This window comes from Rana temporaria, chromosome 5, assembly GCF_905171775.1.
Source record: "Rana temporaria chromosome 5, aRanTem1.1, whole genome shotgun sequence".
Lineage (NCBI taxonomy): Eukaryota > Metazoa > Chordata > Amphibia > Anura > Ranidae > Rana > Rana temporaria.
The window spans coordinates 364,043,869-364,068,915 of record NC_053493.1 but is presented as its reverse complement, the minus strand read 5'-3'; the positions used below and the strand labels follow the sequence as shown (position 1 = coordinate 364,068,915).

General features: G+C 44.9%; 1 protein-coding gene across 1 annotated transcript in view; it reads left to right on the top strand.

Moving 5' to 3' along the window:
• The window catches only part of NIPAL2 (NIPA like domain containing 2), a 199,593-nt gene that overhangs the window by 99,258 nt on the left and 75,288 nt on the right, over nt 1–25,047 (top strand). The window contains exon 5 of the mRNA XM_040354767.1: nt 14,429–14,550. Coding sequence (XP_040210701.1) covers nt 14,429–14,550 — 122 coding nt within the window. The remainder of the gene's footprint in view (nt 1–14,428; nt 14,551–25,047) is intronic.

The window sequence follows — 25,047 nt, the reverse complement described above, 5'->3', positions numbered from 1 at the left end:
CTCTGTGCTAATAAGCACATTGGGCCAGATTCACAGAATAGATACGATAGCACATCTCCTGATACGCCGTTGTATCTCTTGTCCTATCTATGCGACTGATTCATAGAATCGGTTCCGCATAGATAGCCCTAAGATCCGACAGGTGTAATTGACTTACACCGTCGGATCTTAGGATGCAATACTTCGGCCGCCGCTGGGTGGAGTTTGCGTCGTTTTCCTGCGTCGGGTATGCTTTTTTGCGTAAGACGTCCGGGAATACGAAACGCCGTAACTCACGTCGCCGTTCAAAAAATGACGTCACATCGCGCAAAGCACAGCGGGAATTTCAAAACTGAGCATGCGCAGTAAGTCCGGCGCGGGAACGCGCCTAATTTAAATGGTACACGCCCCATTTGAATTGGGCGGGCTTGCGCCGGACGTGTTTACGATACACCGCCGCAAGTTTACAGGTAAGTGCTTTGTGGATCAGGCACTTGCACTGAAAACTTGCGGCGGTGTAACGTAAACGGGTTACGTTGCGCCGCCGCAATTGTACCTGAATCTGGCCCATTGGACCAAAGTCTCATTATACCATAATAAACTAATAACGACGCTAACAAAATAAAACAAATAAGTGTAGGAAAAAAATGAAAACAAAAACCGAAATTCAAATGAGAGGTAGAAATCTGGGATGTATAGCTCAGACCAAAAGTGTGATTATACATATACATATACATATACATACATATACATATACATATATATATATATATATATATATATATATATATATATATATATATATATATATATATATATATATATTATATTTAGAAAATAACATAGCAAGTGTGTTTTTAAGACCTCCAAAGAACCACTTGATAGTGCACAGATCTATGACAAGAATGCCAACAAGTGTTAGCCATATTTTATTGTTTATGAGGTAAGAAGTGCCAACGGGTCACCCCCAATCTCTGGCTGCTGCAATACCTGAGAAGCCGGCTTTAGCATGATCCCCATTCGGCTGGCGTCTGACGTCACCGGCTGAATGCAGTTGTAATGACGCCACCGCGCATGCGCCCAACCCTCAGGACGGCTTACAAGACTACATTGACCAGGAGACCAACAGCAGACGCGAGCTTTGACAAAAAAAACAAAATGGAAACTGATTTCTATGCACAGCTGCACCAGATTTTCCACACTCCAGTTTTGGTAGATCAAAGCTAATGCATATTAAAAACTGTTGTACCAAACAAAATCATTGGGCCAGATCCACGTAGATGGGCATAAATTTAAGCGGGCGTAGCGTATCGTAGTTGCGCTACGCCGCCGCAACCTTGAGAGGCAAGTGCTGAATTCACAAAGCACTTGCGTCTAAAGTTACAGCGGCGTAGCGTAAATGTGCCGGCGTAAGCGTGCCTAAATCAAATAAGGAACAGGGGGGCGTCTTTTATGTAAACTAAGCATGACCCCACGTAAATGACGCTTTTTTCGAACGGTGCATGCGCGCGCATGCTCAGTATCACGTTAAATTAAAAAAAAAATTACGCCTGCTCGATGCCTAGACGATGTGAACGTAATTTACGCAAAGCCCTATTCGCGAATGTTTTACGCAAACAACGTAAAACGTAAAAAATTTCACGCTGGCCCGACGTCCATACTTAACATTGCGTACACCTCACAGAGCAGGGGTAAAGTTACGCCGAAAAAAGCCTTACGTAAACGACGTAAAAAAAATGCGCCGGGCGGACGTACGTTTGAGAATCGGCGTATCTAGACACTTTGCATACTCTATGCGGAAATCAACGGAAGCGCCACCTAGCGGCCAGCGTAAATATGCACCTGAGATCCGACGGCGTACTAAGACGTATGTCAGTCGGTTCTAGCCCACATTCTGGTGTATCTTGTTTTGTGAATACAAAACAAAGATACGCCGGCGCATCGTAGAACTTACGCGGCGTATCAATAGATACGCCGCCGTAAGTTCTTCGTGGATCTGGGCCATTATGTCCATAAAAAAATGTAAAACGTATTTGTTGAGGTGGGCAAATTTAGTCTGTAGTCTAGTTAACTCGCTTACACATATGCTGCTAAATTTGGCCTGGGCATCCAGACTTCAATGACCTTTGGACATGAAGCAGTTAAACAATGGCACCAGTGTCCCGATGTTGCTTACCGATCTAACTCGGAGGTGGGGGGTCCCCATTATGTTAGCCAGAGAAGTCAGATAAAATCGGAAAGCCTTTCTTGATTATAATATCAATCTTATGTGTTCTGTTTTTATAGAAGAAACAGATTTATAAAACACATGCACCTTTTAACAATAAATATTTTTCTAATATAATGTTCTTTTAACATTCTTGCCTTTGTTAAAATCTGGCCTGCTGTGAGGAGCTCGGCATTACCCCTCCTGGCCACCCTTCCGACCAGACATGTGAAACGCATTCCCATCATCCGGGTGGAACGGCCCGCCTGGTGCTCCACAGCTGGCATTAGCCGCTTCTCGCCTGTTCTCATTTAATTGGCCGGTCCAGGCCAGTGGCTTTGGAAGTGGCGTTCTTATCAGACAGATACTGTCAGATATGGAAGTAATTATTTCACGTTGAAAGGACTTGTATAATTTTTGTTTTCCTCTGGGAAGGGTGTAAGCGGAGAGAACTCGCACTCCAGATGTATCATCTCATAAATATTTGTTTGGCTACATGTGAGCAAGTATATCATTCAGCATTGAAATGCATAGACATGCATCGTGGGCTCATATAAATGGCGCTGTAATTGCCTTAAAATAAATGTTTCACTTATTTATGATGTGTGATCAATTAATGCACGCCGTGCCTTTCACTAGGATTCTATCAATTCTTGCTGGTTGCATACGTCTTATTACTTTGTAAACACATGACCAAGCAAGAATCATGTTTAGTAGTAGAAATGATTAAGGGTCCTTTCACACGTGCGAAGCGTTCGTCCGTTTTTTCATACGTCCGTTTACGGACTGCAATGCTTTCCAATGGGATAGCGTACGTTAGCGGATGAGCATCCGCTAACGTCCGTTAACATCCGTCTCCGTTAAGCTCCGTTTTTTTGAACGGAAGAAAACGGACGAAAAACGGATGTTAGCGGACGATCTGTTTAACATCCGATCCGCTAACATCCGTTTTTCATCAAAATATGTAATAAAAATAAAGTTTTAACAAAAAAAAAAACGGATGAAAAACGGATGACAACTGATGAAAAACGGATGACAACTGATGAAAAACGGATGACAACTGATGAAAAACGGATGACAACTGATGAAAAACGGATGAAAAACTGATGAAAAACGGATGAAAAACTGATGAAAAAACGGATCAACTGATGATAAAAAACTGATCTAAAAACCGGTCCGCACGTGTGAAAGGACCCTAAAGTGGAACTACACTATTAGCTGGATTCAGACAGACCTACGCAACTTTAAGGCGGCGTATCGTATCGTATTTACGCTACGCCGCCTTAAGTTAGATAGGCAAGTACTGTATTCACAAAGTACTTGCCTCCTAACTTACGGCGGCGTAGCGTAAATGTGGCCGGCGTAAGCACGCCTAATTCAAATGAGGATGTGGGGGGACGTGTTTTATGTATATTAACTGTGACCCAACGTGATTGACGTTTTGTACGAACGGCGCATGCGCCGTCCGTGTACATATCCCAGTGTGCATTGCGGCAAAGTACGCCGCAAGGACGTATTGGTTTCGATGTGGACGTAAATTATGTCCAGCCCTATTCACGAACGACTTACGCAAACGACGTAAAATTTTCAAATTTCGACGCGGGAACGACGGCCATACTTAACATTACTAGTCCAGCTATTTGATGGATTAACTTTACGCCTGAAAATGCCTTACGTAAATGGCGTATCTTTACTGCGACGGGCAAGCGTACGTTCGTGAATAGGCGTATCTATGCATTTTCATATTCTACGCCAAACTCAACGGAAGCGCCACCTAGTGGCCAGCCTAAATATTGCGCCGTCGTATCTTAGATAGGTTTAAGTGTATCTCTGTTTGAGAATACACTTAAACTTAGGACGGCGCAGATTCCGAGTTAGGTCGGCGTATCTACTGATACGCCGGCCTAACTCTTTTTGAATCTAGCTATATATCTGAGGACCACAAACCAAAGAGCATATTTAATTTATTTTCATTCATTTTAAACTCGCCCATCCAGTCATCCATGTATCCATGATTTATTTTGCTGAGAAATCACATAATGCTCATGGATTTGAAATGGGATGACCCACAGGATCATATAGGTGGCATGCCCGGCTGTCCACAAATTTTGACCATACAGTTTAGGTATACTTAAAGAGGAAGTAAAGCCCCTAAAAAAGAAATAAATAAAAAAAGAAACCCTGCAAGACAATGGCATAATGAGCTAGTATGCATAGCATACTAGCTCATGAGGTACTTACCTGAGATCGAAGCCCCCGCAGCGGCGGGAGCCATCAGTGACGGCACAATCCCCTTCACTAACGGCACGCTTAGTGCGCCTGCACCATTGTCTACGGCACGCATGCCGTAGACATCGGTGCAGTCTTTTTTGCAAATATCTCCTAAACCGTGTAGGTTTAGGAGATATTTCTTGTACCTACAGGTAGATAAAAGTGGTCTGTAAGGGTTTACAACCACTTTAACCACTGTATATATACACTTTAAAGATGGATAACTTGGTAACGGCAACAGCTGCTGCCACAACCAAGGCATCCATCTTTTCAGTGGGCGGTCGTGTTTAAGATAATGGTGGTCTCTGCGCCGGATTCTCTGCAAGATCACCGCTAGCGGCGAGAGAGGGGCCCCCCTCCCGCCGCTCTCCCGCATCCTCCAACACTTATGCCTCGTACACACGGGCAAACATGTACGATGAAAACGGTCCGCCGGACCGTTTTCAGCGGACATGCCCGGCCGGAGATTTCTGTATGATGGCTGTACACACCATCATACAGAAATGAGAGACAATCCGCGCGGACAGACAAGCGTGGTGACGTGTTCACGCCGTCGCCACGACGATGACGCGGCGACGTGCGCGACGCTGAAAGGTCAATGCTTCCACGCATGCGTCAAAGTCGTTCGAAGCATGCGAGGGATGGCGGCCGCTCGGACATGTACGGTAAGTCTGTACAGACGACCGAACATGTCCGACGGACAGGATTCCAGCGGGCATGTTTCCAAGCAAGTTTAGAAACATTTGCCCGCTCGAAAACGGTCTGGCGGGCAAATGTACGCTGGAATCCTGTCCGATCCGCCGTACACACGACCGAACATGTCTGCCGAAAAAGTTTCAGCAGACATGTTCGGTCGTGTGTACGGGGCCTTAGCCTCCGCCGCTACCGACGGCTCTGGTATCGGGTCCCTCTCCTCCTTCCTGGGTATGGATACGAGTGAGAACAAGATGGCCCCCACCTGTCTCCATACCATAGCAGGGCAGAAGCGACCTCAAAATGTCACTCCCACCCATACCTCTTAAAGGGCCATTTTACTTTATTTAGATTTTTTTTTCAAATTACATTTTTTTTTTTTTTTTGCATTTAAGTCCAAATATGAGATCTGAGGTCTTTTTGACCACAGATCTCATATTTAATGCCTTGTACACATGATCGGAATTTCATATGGAATTTGTTCATTGGATATTCCGACCGTGTGTGTGCCCATCAGAGTTTTTCCATCGGAAATTCCGACTGACTTTTCTGATGAAAAAAATTTCTATCGGAAATTCTATTCGTCTGTATGGAACTCCGTCAGAGATGAAAACACGCATGCTCAGAATCAAGTCGACACATGCTAGGAAGCATTGAACTAAATTTTTCTCGGCTCGTCGTAGTGTTGTACGTTACAGCGTTTTGGGCGGTCGGAATTTAGAGTGACAGTGTGTATGCAAGACAGCTTGAACGGAATTCCGTCAGAAAAATCCATCTGCGTTTATCCCGACGGAAATTCCGATCGTATGTACGGGGCATAAGAGTACCCGTCATGCTTTTTTTCTATTACAAGGGATGTTTACATTCCTTGTAATAGGAATAAAAGTGACCCAAATGTTTTTTTTTTTTTAAACTGTTTTAAAATCAATAAAATCGGGTGCTGCTCACATACGTGAGAAGCACCCGTATATGAAAACGATGTTCAAACCACACATGTGAGGGATCGCCGCGATCGTTGGAGCGAGAGAAATAATTCTAGCCCTAGACCTCCTCTGTACCTCAAAACATGCAACCTGTAGAATTTATTAAACCTCGCCTATGGAGATTTTTAAGGGTAAAAGTTTGACGCCATTCCACGAGCGGGCGCAATTTTGAAGCGTGACATGTTGGGTATCAGTTTACTCAGCGTAACATTATCTTTCACAATATAAAAAAAAATGGGCTAACTTTACTGTTGTCTTATTTTTTTTTAATTAAAAAAAGTGAATTATTTCCAAAAAAAGTGCGCTTGTAGGAGCGCTGCGCAAATACGTTGTGACGAAAAGTATTGCAACGCCATTTTATTCTCTAAAAAAAGTATAATGTTTGGGGTCTCTAAGTAATTTTATAGTAAAAAAACGTGTAAACACGGAGTCTGAAGAACACGCTCAGTCCTTAAGTGGTAAAGTTTATATTTAAACCTTCTGGGTTTCATTTGTATTAAAATAACAAACAGGTCTGTACTTACCTGGTATGTGCAACAATTTTGTACAGAGCTGCCCCGATAGAATGCATTAAGGTTGAAAAACCTTTAAGTGATTGTAAAGTCTTGTGTTTTTTTTTTGGTAAAAATAACAAACATGTTATACTTGCCTCCCCTGTTGCAGTGGTTTTGGCTCAGTGGCTCAGATCCTCCTCTTCTCGGGTCCCTCTTCAGGCCCCTCCCTCCTGCAGCTTGTTATGGGGGCACCAGAGCCAAAGCTCTGTGTATCCATCCAGACACAGGGCCATAAGCCGCCTCTCTCTCTCTCTCTCTCTCTCTCTCTCTCAGCAGCGAAAGCCAATGGCACCACGCTGCCGTCTCAGCCAATGAGACACTCCTGCAACATCGCTGGATTGAGATGGTGCTCGGGTAAGTATTAGGGTGGCTGCTGCACACAGACGTTTTTTTATCTTCATTCATTCAAGCTATTCAATGTAATGTTGAAAAACATATATGGCAAATGTTTTATCTACCTTTTGCCTTTAATTGTATACAGCCAGCTTTATCGTCCAGTCTCCCCTGTCAGACAAAACAGCATTAACGATGTTCTGTGAAGGTTTACGTATATGTATTTGTGTGTGCATTCCGATAAGAAATGCCCCACTGGTGCGTATTGGAGTGTCCTGCTGGTGCGTATTGGAGTGTCCTGCTGGTGCGTATTGGAGTGTCCCGCTGGTGCGTATTGGAGTGTCCCGCTGGTGCGTATTGGAGTGTCCCGCTGGTGCTTAGTGTGGTGTCCCGCTGGTGCTTAGTGTGGTGTCCCGCTGGTGCTTAGTGTGGTGTCCCGCTGGTGCTTAGTGTGGTGTCCCGCTGGTGCTTAGTGTGGTGTCCCGCTGGTGCTTAGTGTGGTGTCCCGCTGGTGCTTAGTGTGGTGTCCCGCTGGTGCTTAGTGTGGTGTCCCGCTGGTGCTTAGTGTGGTGTCCCGCTGGTGCTTAGTGTGGTGTCCCGCTGGTGCTTAGTGTGGTGTCCCGCTGGTGCTTAGTGTGGTGTCCCGCTGGTGCTTAGTGTGGTGTCCCGCTGGTGCTTAGTGTGGTGTCCCGCTGGTGCTTAGTGTGGTGTCGCGCTGGTGCTTAGTGTGGTGTCGCGCTGGTGCTTAGTGTGGCGTCCTGCTGGTGTTTAGTGTGGCGTCGCGCTGGTGTTTAGTGTGGCGTCGCGCTGGTGTTTAGTGTGGCGTCGCGCTGGTGTTTAGTGGGTGTATGCATGTGGAGTCTGTGCCACCTATGAGTAGCTGTCGGCTTTGACAGCTTCCCAACGCGATGGCTCAGACTGGTTCATACTCATGACCGAAAATGCCTAAGCTCTCGTTAGTGATAATGCAGAAGCAGAAAACAGTTTTTTACCCCATTATAGGAAGTGCCTGAACAAGGACTTTGTGGCAGGATCATCAAGTGTTTTATATTAATGGCAGCTTCAGATTTTAAAAGATAAACACATTTTGAAATGACATTAACCTTTAGATTTTAGTGATTAGGTTTAGCTGTATTTTTGTGTAGGTTTGGGGCCACTGCTCTTTTGTCTGATAATGTATGATATTGGAGCACTGGCCGTGATTTATGTGTACACAGCTGTAAATGCTGTTTTCTTTCTTATATCTTTTTTTATAGGTTTCATGAGCCCCGCTTGGCTTTTAGCTTTCATTTGATACAGTAACAATTTAGCACCAACTGTCACTTGCTTTCTGCTTGAGAGATGATACAGGTTTAGGAAATAAAAATGCTCCAAAAGAAATACAGAGGCTGTCATTGCTGACCTGGAGCAAGTATCCAATTTTGAAAGGCCAAAGTGAAGTCACAGCTTCTAATCTGCGTATTTGTTCTGGAACGGTGACTCCTAAAGGACTGAAGCCTGATGATCAATATGACAATCATAGAACTGCTATCTTCAGAAGGGCACAAAGGCGGCATCAACACTTCCTCTGTACAGTTTTTCTTATGGGTTCATTTACACAGGTATATGCGTAGTTTCTGCGTGGAAGAGAGGCTCTCGCTGGCAGACCCAGCAGAAAATACACACCTAAAGTACTTGCGCTTAGCATACAATTCTTCTAATGACTTTACATGTGTATTATTTTTTTTTCCAATTAATTTTTATTTTATTTTATCAAACAGAGATATACAAACAAAAGTAAGGCCCCATACACACGATAGAATCCATCCGCTGAAAAATCCCAGCGAATGGGTTTCAGCGGATAGATCCTATGGTGTGTACACTCCAGCGGATCTGTTTCCGCGGATATTTCTCCCCTGGGATGGATTCCAGCAGATCGAATATTTGCTGACATGCTAAACAAATCTATCTGCTGGAATCCATCCCAACGGATGGATCCGCTGGTCTGTATAGACTCACCGGATCCATCCGTCTGAAGGGATCCCCCGCATGCGTCGTAATGATTCGACGCATGCGTGGAATTCCTTATATGACAGCGTCGCGCACATCGCCGCGTCAAAATTGCGGCGACGGCGCGATACGTCATCGCCAGAGGATTTCGGCGCGGATTTCAATGCGATGGTGAGTACACTCCATCGCAGAGAAATCCGCTGAAATCCTCGAGAGGATTTATCCGCGGAAACGGTCCGCTGGACCGTATTCGCGGATAAATCCTCTCGTGTGTATGGGGCCTAAGAGCAAAGTACAAAGGACATAGTTGCCACTCATACAACATAACATTGTAATACAAAAAACTGTCAAGGCCTAGAGTATACATTTATAGCTAGATTCAGAGAGAAGTCAGAATTTGTGTCGGTGCTAATTTAAGCGTAATTTAAGCGTATTCTGGTAACCAGATACGCTTAAATTAGGTTCAGATACGAGCGGCGTAAGTGTCTTACACCCTCGTATCCTAAAGTGTAATTTTTAGGCTGACCGCTAGGTGACGCTTTCATTGCGGTCGGCGTAGAATATGTAAATCACTAGATACGCCTATTCACGAACGTACGCCCGGCCGACGCAGTACAGATACGTCGTTTACGTAACGCTTTAGCAGGCCTAAAGTTATTCCATCAAATAGCTGGAATAGTAATGTTAAGTATGGCTGCCGTTCCCGCGTTGAAATTTGAAAATTTTACGTCGTTTGCGTAAGTCGTCCGTGAATAGGCTTTTACGTCATTTATGTCCACGTCGAAATCAATAGGACCGTGAGGCGTACTTTGCCGCAATGCACACTGGGATATGTAGGCGGACGGCGCATGCGCCGTTCGTAAAATACGTCAATCACGTCCGGTCAAGCACCATTAACATAAAACGTGCCCCCTCAGCCGAATTTGAATTAGCCGCCCCCTTACGCCCACCCGGTTTACGCTACGCCGCCGTAACTTAGCAGGCAAGTACTTTGTGAATCATGTACTTGCCTCGCTAAATTACGGCGGCGTAGTGTAAATGCCATACGCTACGCCGCTGCAACTATGCACTCGCCATCCTGAATCTAGCTATTAGTTCGGGCCTTGATGACCCAGACCAACCTACCCCAAATGGGTTCAAACTGTAGGACTGGTAAGGTATCAAGATAAACAATAAAGCAGCCTTTACCCACTATCAGTAGGATAATATTATCAAAAGAAGGTAAAAATAAAATAATCACTAAAATAAATAAGAGTAAAATATATAAAATAAACAAAGGGAAGGAATGCTGAAGTGCTGCACTACACCTAGATACTGCTCAGAAGGATAAATACAGAATTTCAAACACTCAAGTAAGTATCTTTTAGATAAGAGGAGGCTCTAGGATGGGATAACCAGGCTCTCCATTTTTTCTTGAAGGTGGTAGTAGAGTGTTTTTTGTAAGCTAGTAGTAGTTCAAATTGTGCTTGGGATTTTAATCTATTTATGACCGTAGAAATATTGGGTGTTTCTGTGGATTTCCAGACTTTCGCAATTGTAAGTCTTGAGGCTATTAAAATATGGGTCACAATGGTTCTATACATGGTGGGATATTTCTCGGGATCAAAGCCTAATAAGGCTGAAGCAGGTGTAAGCGAGAGAAGGTTACCTGTGATGTCAGCTATAAAGGCTGAGATTGAGTTCCAAAAGCTTTTCAAGATTTTGCAACTCCAGAGAGTGTGTAAAAGTTTCCCAGTTTGCTCATTACACCTCCAACACATGTCAGATGTGGTTGGGTAGATTTTGGAAAGTCTGTAAGGGGTTAAGTACCACCTATTAGTTATTTTTTGGGCCTTATTCCAGTGTTCGATACATGAGGATGCTTTGTTAATTATCTGGAAAGATTTCTTCCATTGATCCCAGGAAAAGTTTACATTTAAAGCCTCGTACACACGTCCGAGGAACTCGACGGGCGAAACACATTGTTTTGCTCGTCGAGTTCCTTGTCAAGCTTCTTGCTGGTTTTTGCCGAGAAACTCGGTCGTGTGTACGAGGCCTAAGTCTTTCTCCCATTTCACCATATGAGTGTTTTTGCCTTCTGGTTGAGATGAAAGAATGTCGTAGAAGAAAGAGATGCCTTTCTTAATACTTCCCGTTTGTTGGGATAAATATTCCCATATTATCGATGGTATTTCTATTTTATTATCTGGGTTGAATTCCTACAAACGCTTACACCTACGCAGGTTATCCAGAATATTTTTTTTTATAAATCATAGGTAAATTATCGTATAAATCATAACCTTGCTTGGTCCAATTGTCTTCTGATAACCGTATCTTACAATAATTAATAATTTCTGTAGGGAGACATAATCTGGATTTCTTCCCTAAATGACTAGTTTTAGATAGTATGTGTTTCCAAGCAAATAATGTGGCCTTAACACTAAGTAAATTAGGGTTGACTACTTTTGGAAGTACAGCATTAGCTAGCGCTAGAGCATACAAGTCAGAGTTCTTAGTGGAGTTTTGTTCTATGTTCAACCATAATTTGTCTTTCTGGGGAGAGAACCAGTACTTCATCTGATCTAAGATGGCAGCGTAGTAGTAATTCCTGATAGCTGGCAAATTCATGCCTCCATGAGTTTTAATGGTGGTTAGGATGGAAAATGCAATCCTTGTGTTTTTTTTTTTTTTTATTCCAAATAAATTTGGCAGGTATAGGGATAGGAAGGCACCTAAAATAATAAAGTATTTTTGGCAATGTCTGCATCTTAAATTTAGCTATTTTCCCAACCCAAGATAGTTGAGTCTTCTGTATGTTTATTAGGTCTTGATTAATACGATCTAAGAGGGGAGGAAAGTTAATTTCATAAATGTTGGATGGTTGTGAGGTTAGTTGTATTCCTAAGTAAGTTAATGAGGTGTTGTTCCAGCTGAAACCATACTGTGTCCTAAGGTTGTTTTCTAATAAATGCGGTATGTTCATGGGTTGGATATAATGGGCCAGATTCAGGTAGATCCGCGTAACTTTGCCCGGGCGTAACGTATCCGATTTACGTTACGCCTCCGCAACTTAGACGGGCAAGTGCTGTATTCTCAAAGCACTTGCTCCGGCGTAGCGTAAATCGGCCGGCGTAAGCCCGCCTAATTCAAATTTGGATTAGGGGGGCGCGTTTTATTTAAATGTACTGTGACCCGACGTGATTGACGTTTTTCCCGAACGGCGCATGCGCCGTCCGTGGAATTTCCCAGTGTGCATTGCTCCAAAGTATGCCGCAAGGACGTCATTGGTTTTGACGTAAACGTAAATGACGTCCAACCCCATTCACGGACGACTTACGCAAACAACGTAACTTTTTCAAATTTCGGCGCGGGACCGGCGGCCATACTTAACATTAGGAACGCTGCACTTATGCCACCATATAGCAGGGGTAACTATACGCCGGGAAAAGCCTAACGTTAAACGGCGTAACTTTACTGCGTCGGCCGGGCGTACGTTTGTGAATTCGCGTATCTAGCTGATTTACATATTTCGATGCGTAAATCAGCGTACACGCCCCTAGCGGCCAGTGTAAAATTGCAGTTACCATCCAATGGCGTAAAGACTTACGCCTGTCGGATCTAATAGATATCTATGCGTAACTGATTCTAAGAATCAGGCGCATAGATACGACCGGCCGGACGCAGAAATACGACGGCGTATCTGGAGATACACCGTCGTATCTCCTCTAAAAATCTTGCCCAATATTTATTTTGATTGATTTTATAGTATGACACAGCGTTGAATTTTTCTAATGCTGCAATTACTGACGGTAAGGATATTTCAGGGTTAGCTAAAATAAGGTTTATTTGCCGATGACATTCTACTAATTTGTGTTCGACCAATTGTAATACCTCTGACATCTGGGGAGGAACGTATATATTCCGCTAGGGGTTCTTTCGCTAGGGAAAATATTAATGGGGATAGAGGGCAGCCCTGTCTGGTCCCGTTAGTAAGTGCAAAATTTCTAGAGAGGGTGCCTGATGAGAAAACCCTTGCCGTGGGATTCGTGTATAAAGTCATAATGGCTTTACATGTGTATTATATGCATTTACATGGGATTACACATGTACACACATGAAATCTGCAGACATGTACTGCCTGGATGCACCACTAAACGTTGCACACATTTTCGTTTGTAGGCGCAGCTTCATGTATAACCCCATTGAAAAAAAACAGGATCACGGAGTTGGAAAAAGGATCACCCCCTTATGTCACCTTTTTGCTTTAATTCCAGCCTTTAGTCTTTGTCCACTCTTGTTTGCAGAATTGCTCAAGTTCAGTTAAATTTGATGGTGACCGTTTCTGGGCTGCAGTCTTCAAGTCATTCCACAGATTTTCAATGTGGTTTAAAGTGCAGTTCCACCCAAAAGTGAAAGTTCCGCTGATCTGCTTCCTGCCACATTTGGCACCTTTCAGGGGGGTAGAATGGGTACCTGTTTTTGACAGGTACCCGTCCCCACTTTTGGGAGAATGCACCCTGTAGCCATCTATCGGATGTTTTCCCCCCCTTCTCCTTTCTCCACTGTTGGGCCAGTTAGAAAGAACAGCACATTTTGTATCCCTGGGTGGAACACCGCTGTAAGTCTGGGCATTCACGTTTTTCTCCTTCAACCACTGCATGGTCCTTTTTGTGTGCTTTGGATCGTTCTCATGTTGGAAGGTAAACCTTCTTCCCACTGACAACTTTCTGGCAGCAGATTTTCCTTAAGAATTTGATGGTATTTTGCCCCATCCATTTTTCTTTCTATCCTGACAAGTGCTCCAGTCCCTCTGCAGAGAAACACCCCCATAGCAGGATATTACCACCTCCATGCTTTACTGTAGGAACGGTGTTATTTGGATGGAGAGCTGTATTGTTTTTCCACCAGACATATCGTTTGGTGTTGAGGCCAAATAATTCAATTTTAGTCTCATCTGACCACCTTAAACGCACCTTGAAGATTCTGAGGCCACATGGAAGAAGATGTTATGGTCAGATTTATCCAAGTACCTGGAGACACGTGGGGGAATTGTCTCCTGTTCTTTAATGTTACATAGTAAGGTTGGCAAGGATACCGGATCATCCAGCTTTTTTCCATATCTGTGTACATTGCACTTGCTAAAAACACATGATAAAAACCTATGCTCCCTACTGACATCACCAACTGTGGAAGGGAGTTCCACATCCTTACCGCTCTTACAAAGAACCATTTAAACATTTTGGGATTGAACCAATTGTGAAGACACATAAAAATACTCTGGGTAAACATCTTCTATAATACACTAAAACAGTATATACTCCATAGATTGCTTTATGTATAGTGCTGAACTTCTCTGCTCTGAGGTGAACAGCAAAAGCCAGATGTGTTTTTTTTGTTTTGTTTTTTATCTATTTTTTTTAAATTCTTGTTTGCTTTGACAGGTGGGGCCTTAGCAGTTACGGGAACATATCTTCTGGTGACATTTTCACCGAATGTATCTCAGGATATAACAGCACTGAAAGTAGAGCGATATATTATGAGCTGGCAGTTCTTAATTTACTTGGTAAGTTTCTTTTTTTTCTTTTTTTTATTGTTATTAAAAACTGTAATATAAATATTAATGATGACAAATCAGAATTTTGAAATTTTTTAATTAAAATGTATTGAAGCAAGTCTCATGCATAATATATTTTATTTATGGTAGTTTTTAGCATTCTCAAAACTCGAGGATAAACTTTTTTTTGTTGTTGTTGTTTTTTTGTTTTTAATAGTGTATTTGCGGACGATACTAAGCTAAGCAGGGAAATAACTTCTAACCAGGATGTGCAAAAAGATCTGAACAAATTAATGGGGTGGGCAGCAACATGGCAAATGAGGTTCAATGTAGAAAAATGTAAAATAATGCATTTGGGTGGCAAAAATATGAATACAATCTATACACTGGGGGGAGAACCTCTGGGGGAATCAAGCATGGAAAAGGACCTGGGGGTCCTAGTAGATGACAGGCTCAGCAATAACATGCAATGCCAAGCTGCTGCTAACAACGCAAACAGAATATTGGTATGCATTAAAAAGGGGATTCACTCCAGAGGTAAAACGATAATTCTTCCGCTCTACAAGACTCTGGTCCGGCCGCACCTTGAGTATGCCATCCTGTTCTGGGCACCAGTCCACAGGAAGGATGTACTGGAAATAGAGCGAGTACAAAGAAGGGCAACAAAGCTAATAAAGGGTCTGGAGGATATTGGTTATGAAGAAAGATTGCAAGCACTGAACTTATTCTCTCTGAAGAAGACGCTTGAGAGGGGATATGATTTCAATCCACAAATACCGTACTGGTGACCCCACAATAGGTTTAAAACTTTTTTTTCGGAAGGGAGTTTAACAAGACACGTGGCCACTCATTAAAATTAGAAGAAAAGAGGTTTAACCTTAAACTACGTAGAGGGTTCTTTTACTGTAAGAGCGGCAAGGATGAGGAATTCCCTTCCACAGGTAGTGGTTTCAGCTGGTGGCATCAATGGTTTCAAGTAACTATAATGGGCCGTACACACGACCGAACATGTCTGCTGAAACTGGTCCGCAGACCAGTTTCAGCAGACATGTTCGGTCGTGTGTAGGCCCGAGCGGGCAGGATTCCAGCAAACATTTGCCCGCCGGGCCTTTTTCCAGCGGGCAAATATTTCTGGGCTTGTTTTAAAACAGCCCGCTGAAATCCTGCCCGCTCGGACATGTTCGGTCGTCTGTACAGACCTACCGTACATGTCCGAGCGCCCGCCATCCCTCGCATGCGTCGAATGACTTCGACGCATGCGTGGAAGCATTGAACTGGCAGGGCCGCCCACGTCGCCGCATGCGTGGAAGCATTGAACTGGCAGGGCCGCGTCATCGTCGCGGCGATGGCGCGGACACGCCCCGCGTATTGTTTACGCATGGATTTCTGTATGATGGTGAGTACAGCCACCATACAGAAATCCCCGGGCAGACATGTATGGTGAAAACGGTCCGACGGACCGGTTTCATCGTACATGTTTGCTCGTCTGTACCCGGCATTAGAGGAGCACCTGAACGACCACAACATACAAGGATATACAATGTAATACTGACTGACATATAATCACAACATAGGTTGGACTTGATGGACTTGTGTCTTTTTTTAAACCTCACCTACTATGTAACTATTTAATGTCCCTGTGCTATTTAAAAAAATAAAAAAACTCTGGCTGCAATGTTCACCTGTAATCCAGAGCAGTCCTCCATAGTGCCTCTTTGTCCTTAGTCTACTAGGCTGAATGATGCCCAGTGTTATTCACCCTGGAAGACTGAGGGTTCTACTGTGAACGCAGGGTGTCACTAGAGAGACGTCCTGGCGCCATTCATTCACAGTATATTGGTGCAGAGAGTGGTGCTGACTTCATTAGGTCATTGCTACAATAAAAAATAAAATGCAAGCATAAAAACGAATCTCCCACAATTGACAACTGGAACACTGGGAATTAATCTGTGCATTTTGCCCACTGTCTATAAAAAAAAAAAATTCTATTGGGAAACCTAACTTACTAGGGCTCTGATGACTTTTAGGGATAACATTTTTCAAATCTGCTAAATATTTTTCTAACCTTTCAAGGCAGCCAAAACTTGTATTTCCTTTAGGCCCCTTTCAGACGTGCGGACCATATGTCTGCTTTTTCATCCATCCGTTTACGGATGAAAAAGGGACATACATTGGTCCCTATGTGATTGCGGATGTCAGCGGATAAACAACCGCTGACACCCGTAATCACCTGCCTCCGCAAAGATCCGATTTTGCGGAAGGAAGAAAACGGAAGAAACTCCTATTTTTTTTTTCTTCCGTCTGCGGATCGGATCGAATGAACACGGACACATTACTGATCCGCCCCGTGTGAAAGGGCCCTAAGGCCTCTTTCACACAGACGGACTGATCGGGTCTACCTGTCAGTTTTTCAGGCAGACCATCCATTGCTCTCTATGGAGCAGTGGATGTTAACGTACATTTGTGTCCATTGACACCCGCCGACATCTGATCCGGTCTTGTCTGTTAAAAATCCCAGCAGTGGCAGCTGGTTTTCCAAATTTGGGGAGGTGCAGAAAACAAACCCCCCCCCCCGCCAGGTCTGCACTTACCCCATCCATGTTGCGGCTTCACCGGCTAATCCGGTCTTAAAGTGGAGGTTCACCTGGAAATGTTAATTTTTAACATTAGATTGATGCTCATTTTGTCAAGGGGAATCGGGTATTTTTTTAAAAAACGAAGCAGTACTTACCGTTTTAGAGAGCAATCTTCTCCGCCGCTTCACGATTTTCCGAAAGTAGCCGAACGTTGGTGCGCAGGCGCCGTATAAAGCCGCACCGACGTTCGGCTTCTTTCGGCTACTCGTGACGCGATGTATGCGACCGTCGGAAGCCTGTCGGAAGCCTGTTAATCAAATAGGAACGCCCAGTCCCGAAGACCATACCCGGAAGCGGCGGAGAAGATCGCTCTCTAAAACGGTAAGTACTGCTTCGTTTTAAAAAAAACTACCCGATTCCCCTTGACAAAATGAGCATGAATCTAATGTTAAAAAAAAAAAAAATTCGGGTGAACTCCCGCTTTAAGATCTGCCTCCTGTCCTGATTGGCCAGGAGGAGAAGCCTGAAGACATTAGCAAATATTGAATCACTAATGTGACAACGAGGCCCAAACTGTTTAAAGCCAATTGGAGCCTCAGGCTCTAATCATGTGTGCTTAAAAAAAAAAACGATAGAAGCCTATGAGTCCAGTGACCCGCATGGAGATCAGGGGCAGCACATGGTGATCAGGGGGTGGCACTCCTTATGGACTGGCCGCTGCTGGATCCCAGGTGGTCCATTTTCATCTGACCGCCCTAGGAGGACAGTGGACCGTGAACTCCCCATCCCTTCAACCTCTGCAGCAATGCTGACAGCATTCATACATCTGTTTCCCAAAGACCACCTCTGGATATGGCGCTGAGCATGAGCACTCAACTTTGGTCGACCATGGTGAGGCCTGTTCTGAGTGGAACCTGTCCTGTTAAACTTCTGTATGGCCTTGGCCACCGTGCTGAAGCTCAGTTTCAGGGTCTTGGCAATCTTCTTATAGCCTAGGCCATCTTTATATAGAGCAACAATTCTTTTTTTTCTGATCCTCAGAGAGTTCTTTGCCATGAGGTACCATGTTGATCTTCCAGTGACCAGTATGAGAGAGTGAGAGCCATAACGCCAAAATTAACACATCTGCTCCCCATTCACACCTGAGACCTTCTAACACTTACAAGTCACATGACCCCATGGAGGAAAAATGGCTGATTTGGACATTTTCACTTAGGGGTGTACTCACTTTTGTTGCCAGCGGTTTAGACATTAATGGCTGTGTGTTCTTTTGAGAGGACAGGACATTTTAACACTGTTATACAAACTGTACTCTGACTACTTTACATTGTAGCAAAGTGATATTTCTTCAGTGTTGTCACATGAAAAGGTATAATAAAATATTTACCAAAATGTGAGGGGTGTACTCACTTTTGTGGGATACTGTAGTTAAAGTAGGGAATGTCTAAAACCCTGTCACCTTATACCCTATAGTAGTCCCTATTGGAAGATGTCTCCTCTTTTTCTGTTCTGGTCAAAACGTACAATTTTATATTTTCCTTCAAGTTTTTAGTGTTGACACAAATCATAACCTGGACACGTACCGTATTTATTGGGGTATAGCGCGCTCCCGCATATAGCGCGCACCCCTAAAGTTGGGCAGAAATTCCTGTGGGAAAAAAAGATTTTGTACTTACAGTTTTGATGTCTTGCGCGGCGTCCGTCTGCGGCTTCGGGTGTCCTCTTTGTCGGGTCCGGCGTCCTTCTGCGGCGTTCTCGCTCGTTTCCCGCTTTCCCGCGCCGAGTTTGAATACTGCTCCGGCATATACCGAGCGCAGTACACTCGGGCAGGCTCGGCTACTGTCGCACTCACGTCCAGGACGTGAGCGCGGAAGGAGCCGAGACTGCCCGACTATACACGAGTGTACTGCGCTCGGTATATGTCGGCGCAGTATTCAAATATATCGGCGTATATCGCGCACCCATGATTTTGCCCTGATTTTCAGGGCAAAAAAGTGCGCGGTATACGTCGATAAATACGGTATATATCCTCAATATAGCCAGCAGTAAAAACCTGATCCCTCACCATGCTGTCCAAAACGTAAAAAAAGTTTTGGCTTTGCGTACAGTTTAATTCCATGTCCCCATCATGGACATAGGGAGTAAACACACTTTTAAATCTTAGGCATTTTTCTCCCAACAAGTCCACCGAGACAGCAACTCTATTCCAGAGAATTTTGTGAGTTTAGATAGCATATGACCTCAATCTGGGAAACTTTGCACTTTGGAGAGCAGCATTTACAAAGCTGTGTGTGAAGATGCATGCTTGATTTGTAGTTTCAGGTGTATTTATAACCGTATTACAAACGCTCCTAAACCACTTCAGCTCCAGAAGGTTTTACCCCCTTCATGGCCAGACCATTTTATGCTATTCAGTAGGGTTGTCCTGATACCAATACTATTTGCGTGAGTACTTGTACTCGGACAAATGCTTCCGATGTCTTAGCCGATACCGGGCGGAGCGGAAGGCGGTGCGTTGAGCTGGCAGGGAGTGCAGAGTTCAGGGCGCATCACCATTTGGGATCGGCTACCGTAGCCGTCACATTCGGTCGCGGAAGTGACACTCTGTGTTGCCGTCAGACGCCCATCTTGGTACACTCGGCCACAGTATGCCAGCAGCGGACATCTTGTCATATAGTGCAAGGAGTACCAGGCTGGGCATTTCAGGCAGGCTTCCCTAATGACAATATCATTTTGCCCCTGTTCAAATCATTAGTAAGACCTCATGTGGAATATGCAATTCAGTTTTGGGTACCAGTTCTCAAAAACGATATAGGGAAACTGGAGAGGGTGCAGAGAAGAGCAACCAAACTAATGAGTGGCAAAGATCAGCTATGAGGAATATTCGATTTCGCGATATATCACGAATATATAGACGAATATTCGTGAAATATTCGCTAAAATCGAATATTCGTGATATTTTATAAAAAAAAAAATTTTGCAAAATTTCGCTAATGCGAAATTGATTGCGAAATTTTGACAACTGTGGTAGGAGAACTCTGATTGGCTCTGATGCAAAAGAAGGGCGGAGAAAGTATTCGCGTATATTTGGAAATCGAATATTGGTGATATTTTATCGAAATTTCGCTAATGCGAATGCGAAATTGATTGCGAGATTTTGACAACTCTGATTGGCTCTGATGCAAAAGAAGGGCGGAGAAAGTATTCGCGAATATTCGGAAATCGAATATTGGTGATATTTTATCGAAATTTCGCGAATGCGAAATTGATTGCGAGATTTTGACAACTGTGGTATGAGAACTCTGATTGGCTCTGATGCAAAAGAAGGGCGGAGAAAGTATTCGCGAATATTCGGAAATCGAATATTCGCGATTGCGAATATTCGGCAACATAAAAGGATTGCCTCAGCTTAGCTACTCGGCCCAGGGTCTCTAATCATACCAGCAATGCTTTTAGACGTCGATAGGATGTGATCTGTTTTAAAAATAAATTTGAAAAAATACGAATATTCGGAATAGCGAATTTTGGCCGCGAAATTCGAGTTATTCGCGAATATTCGAATATGCCATATACCTCGTCCAGTGACACTTTGAAACTCTGAGATAAAACCAGATTGCATAAATTCTTCCTCTGCATTTTACTCTTTCTATCTCTTATATCCTGCCTTGATTGGACGAGGGTAGATTGTGACATCATCTGCCCTACTTCTCCACCTTGTCCAATAACACTCTAAAGATTCTGAGATGAAAAGGTGTAAAAATGCATTGATTCTTCCTCTACATATTACTCTTTCTATCCCTTATATCCTGTCTTAATTGGATGAGGGTAGATTGTGACATCATCTGCCCTACTTCTCCACCTTGTCCAATAACACTAAAGATTCTGAAATGAAAAGGTGTAAAAATGCATTGATTCTTCCTCTACATATTACTCTTTCTATCCCTTTATATCCTGTCTTAATTGGACGAGGGTAGATTGTGACATCATCTGCCCCTCATCTCCACCTTGTCCAATAACACTCTAAAAACGTTTTGATGAAAAGGTGTAAATTGCATTGAATTTTCCTTTTAACATACCTGAGATTCTTCCCAAAGGGTATTGTTTCCACAAGAGAACTTAAGCTGGTCATAGACAGATTGATATTCAACTGATTCAGAAGAGACTAGCCATATTTTGATCTGTGAGGCCGTCCCTGTTTGACATAAATCAATAATTGGATCAACTTCTGTTGGAACGGACACACTGGAACACTTTTGTTGATTTAGCGGCTGCAGCTCCTGATCAGTGTGTTCTGACTGCAGCGGGAGCCACTGTCAAGGCCCATACACACGATCGGATTATCCAACGGGAATTGTGTGATGACAGGCTGTTGTCGTATAATCCGACCATTTGTATGCTCCATCGGACAATTGTTGTCGGATTTTCCGCTAACAAATGTTGGATAGCATGCTTTAAAACTGTCCGTCAACAAATGTGTTGTCAGATTATCCGACCGTGTGTACAGAACAAACTCCAAAGTACAAACACGCATGCTTAGAAGCAATGCTAACCATAACACAACATTAGCAGAAGTTGCCCAAAGGGTGGTGCTAAAGAGCTGAAAAACCAAGTCGTTTTGTGTTTCTTTGCCGTTTGTATTTAATACAAGTTCACGGCCAACGCCCTTCGGACAAAAGTCCTACGCTTTGTCCGCAGAAAATCCGATCGTGTGTATGAGGCTTCAGAATATACTTTCCTGGTTGGGGAGGTGGATGGAGGAATCTGTTTTTATTTTTTTGTTTTTATGTTCAGCCAGCAGGCTGTCTACTCCCAGCTATACTGTTCTGCTTTCTTATATTCATTCTTGACGACAGTTATTATTTTCCCAAAATAGATTTTTTGTATTTTCAGAATAATAACGCTGCATTTTGTATTTCTAACCACGTTTCATTAGTATTCCACGCACTGACAGCAGAGTGACATCAATTGGTGCACAGTTTGGCTCGTTGCCATTACATTGTTAATCTGTGCTGTCCTCTTTGTGACATTGTTCATATTGATTTATCCTAACATAGACACAGCAACCACTGATTTATCCTATCTAACCCATTCAAATGTCAGCGCATAAACAGATTTACGGAAGAAAAAACACTGTGACTAAAACACCCCGATGGCACGAGAAGCGGAGAATGTCAGAAATTTCCAATTACCGGTGTAGATGGTGAGAATCCAGAGAATTGCTCAGCCCTATGCACCTTATAAATTCACTGATACTGTGGCAATTAATGTCATTCTTAATTAAATGATGTCATACCTTTCATAACCATCTGTTCTCTGTGTTTCCACAAGTGAAAAATAGAAAGAATTAAAAAAAAATTGGCTTGGGAGCAGGGCCATCTTAATAGCATCATGGGCCCCTGGGCAAAGTAATGCTATGGGGCCCCTACAAGGTTGCCCCAATTTACGCACCTAGGGCCAGATTCAGGTACAGCGGGCGTATCTGTGCGGCGGCGTAACGTATCCGATTTATGTTACGCCGCCGCAAGTTTTTCAGGCAAGTGCTTTATTCACAAAGCACTTGCCTGTAAAGTTGCGGCGGCGTAGCGTAAATCACCCGGCGGAATTCAAATTCGGCGGGTAGGGAGCGTGTATCATTTAAATGAAGCGCGTCCCCGCGCCAAACGAACTGCGCATGCGCCGTCCCTAAAATATCCCAGTGTGCATTGCTCCAAATGACGTCGCAAGGACGTCATTGGTTTCGACGTGGACGTAAATGACGTCCAGCCCCATTCACGGACGACTTACGCTAACGACGTAACTTTTTTAAATTTTGACGCGGGAACGACGGCCATACTTAACATTGGCTGCGCCTCATATAGCAGGGGCAACTTTGCGCCGGGAAAAGCCTAACGTAAACGTCGTACGTTTACGTAAACGCGTACGTTCGGGAATTCGCGTATCTAGCTAATTTGCATTCTCGACAAGAAAATCGACGGAAGCGCCACCTAGCGGGCAAAAAAAAAATTGCAGTTTACATCCGACGGCGTAAGAGACTTACGCCTGTCGGATCTAATGGATATCTATGCGTAACTGATTCTAAGAATCAGGCGCATAGATATGACGGCCCAGATTAGGACTTACGCCGGCGTACATGGCGCTGCGCCATCGTAAGTCCTTTGTGAATCTGGGCCCTACTCTCAAGAATGGAAGTACAATATTTATACTTTACAGTGTGTCACTTGCCACCGTCCCCTCTCACCAGATTCAGCGTGTCACTTGCCACCAAATTCAGTGTGTCACTCGCCACCGTCACCAGATTCAGCATTTCAATTGCCACCCATCCCCTGCCACCAGATTCGGCATGTCACTTGCCACTGTCACCAGATTCAATGTGTTACTTGCCATAGTCACCTGTCACCAGATTCAGCATGTCACTTGCCACTGTCACCAGATTCAGCGTGTTACTTGCCATAGTCACCTGTCACCAGATTCAGCGTGTCACTTGCCACTGTCACCAGATTCAGCGTGTTACTTGCCATAGTCACCTGTCACCAGATTCAGCGTGTCACTTGCCACCCACCCCTTGCCACCAGATTAAGCATGTCTGGAAGGGGGGGAGAAGGAAGGGGGCGAAGGATGGGGGAGAAGGATGGGGGAGGAAGAAGAAAGAGGGAGGTAAAAGGAAGGGGGGAGGAGGGGGAGAAAAAAGAGGAGCGAGGAGGAGGAAGGAGAGAGAGGGGGGAAAAAAGAAGGGGGGGAGTGAAGGAAGGTTGAGGGAGAAGGAAGAGGGGAGAGAAGGATGGGGGGAAGAAGGCGAGGGAGATGGAAGGGGAGGGGGGAAGAAAGGGGGAGGTGGGGGAGATAAGGAAGGCGAGGGAGAAGGAAGGGGGAAAGGAAGGGGAGAGAAGGAAAAGGGGGAGAAGGAAGGGGAGAGAAGTAAGGCGAGGGAGAAGGAAGAGGGGGGGAGAAAGGGGGGAGAGAATGAGGGGAGAAGGAAGGTGAAGGGGAGAGAAGGAAGGCGAGGAAGAGGGGAGAGAAGGAAGGGGAGGGAGGGGGGAAGAAGGGGGAGAGAAGGAAGAGGGGAGAAGGAGGGGGAGAGAAGGGGGGGGTGGGGAGAGAAAGAAGACGAGGGAGAAGGAAGGGGAAGGGGGAGAAGGAAGGGGGAGAGAAGGGGGGAGGTGGGGGAGAGAGGGAAGACGAGGGAGAAGGAAGGGGGAGAGAAGGGGGAGGTGGGGGAGAGAGGGAAGGCGAGGGAGAAGGAAGGGGGGAGGTGGGGGAGAGAAGGAAGGCGAGGGATAAGTAAGAGGGGAGAGAAGGAGGGGGAGGGGGTAAGAAGGGGAGAGAAGGAAGGGAAGGGGAGGGGGAGGGGGGAAGAAGGGGAGAGAAGGAAGGTGAGGCAGAAGGACGAGGGGAGAGAAAGAAGGGGGGGAGAGAAAGAAGGCGAGGGAGAAGGAAGGGGGAGAGAGGGAAGGCGAGGGAGAAGGAAGGGGGGAGAAGGAGGGGAGAGAAGGAAGGGGAGGGGGGAGAAGGAGGGGAGAGACGGAAGAGGGGGAGAAGGAAGGGGGAGAGAGGGAAGGCGAGGGAGAAAGAAGGGGAGGGGGGAGAGAGGGAAGGCGAGGGAGAAGGAAGGGGGAGAAGGAGGGGAGAGACGGAAGAGGGGGAGAAGGAAGAGGGGGAGAAGGAAGGGGGGAGGTGGGGGAGAGAAGGAAGGCGAGGGAGAAGGAAGAGGGGAGAGAAGGAAGGGGAGGGGGAGGGGGGAAGAAGGGGAGAGAAGGATGGTGAGGCAGAAGGACGAGGGGAGAGAAAGAAGGGGGGGAGAAGGAGGTGGGGGAGAGAAAGAAGGTGAGGGAGAAGGAAGGGGGGAGGTGGGGGAGAGAGGGAAGGCGAGGGAGAAAGAAGGGGAGGGGGAGAAGGGAGGGGGAGGTGGGTGAGAGAGGGAAGGCTAGGGAGA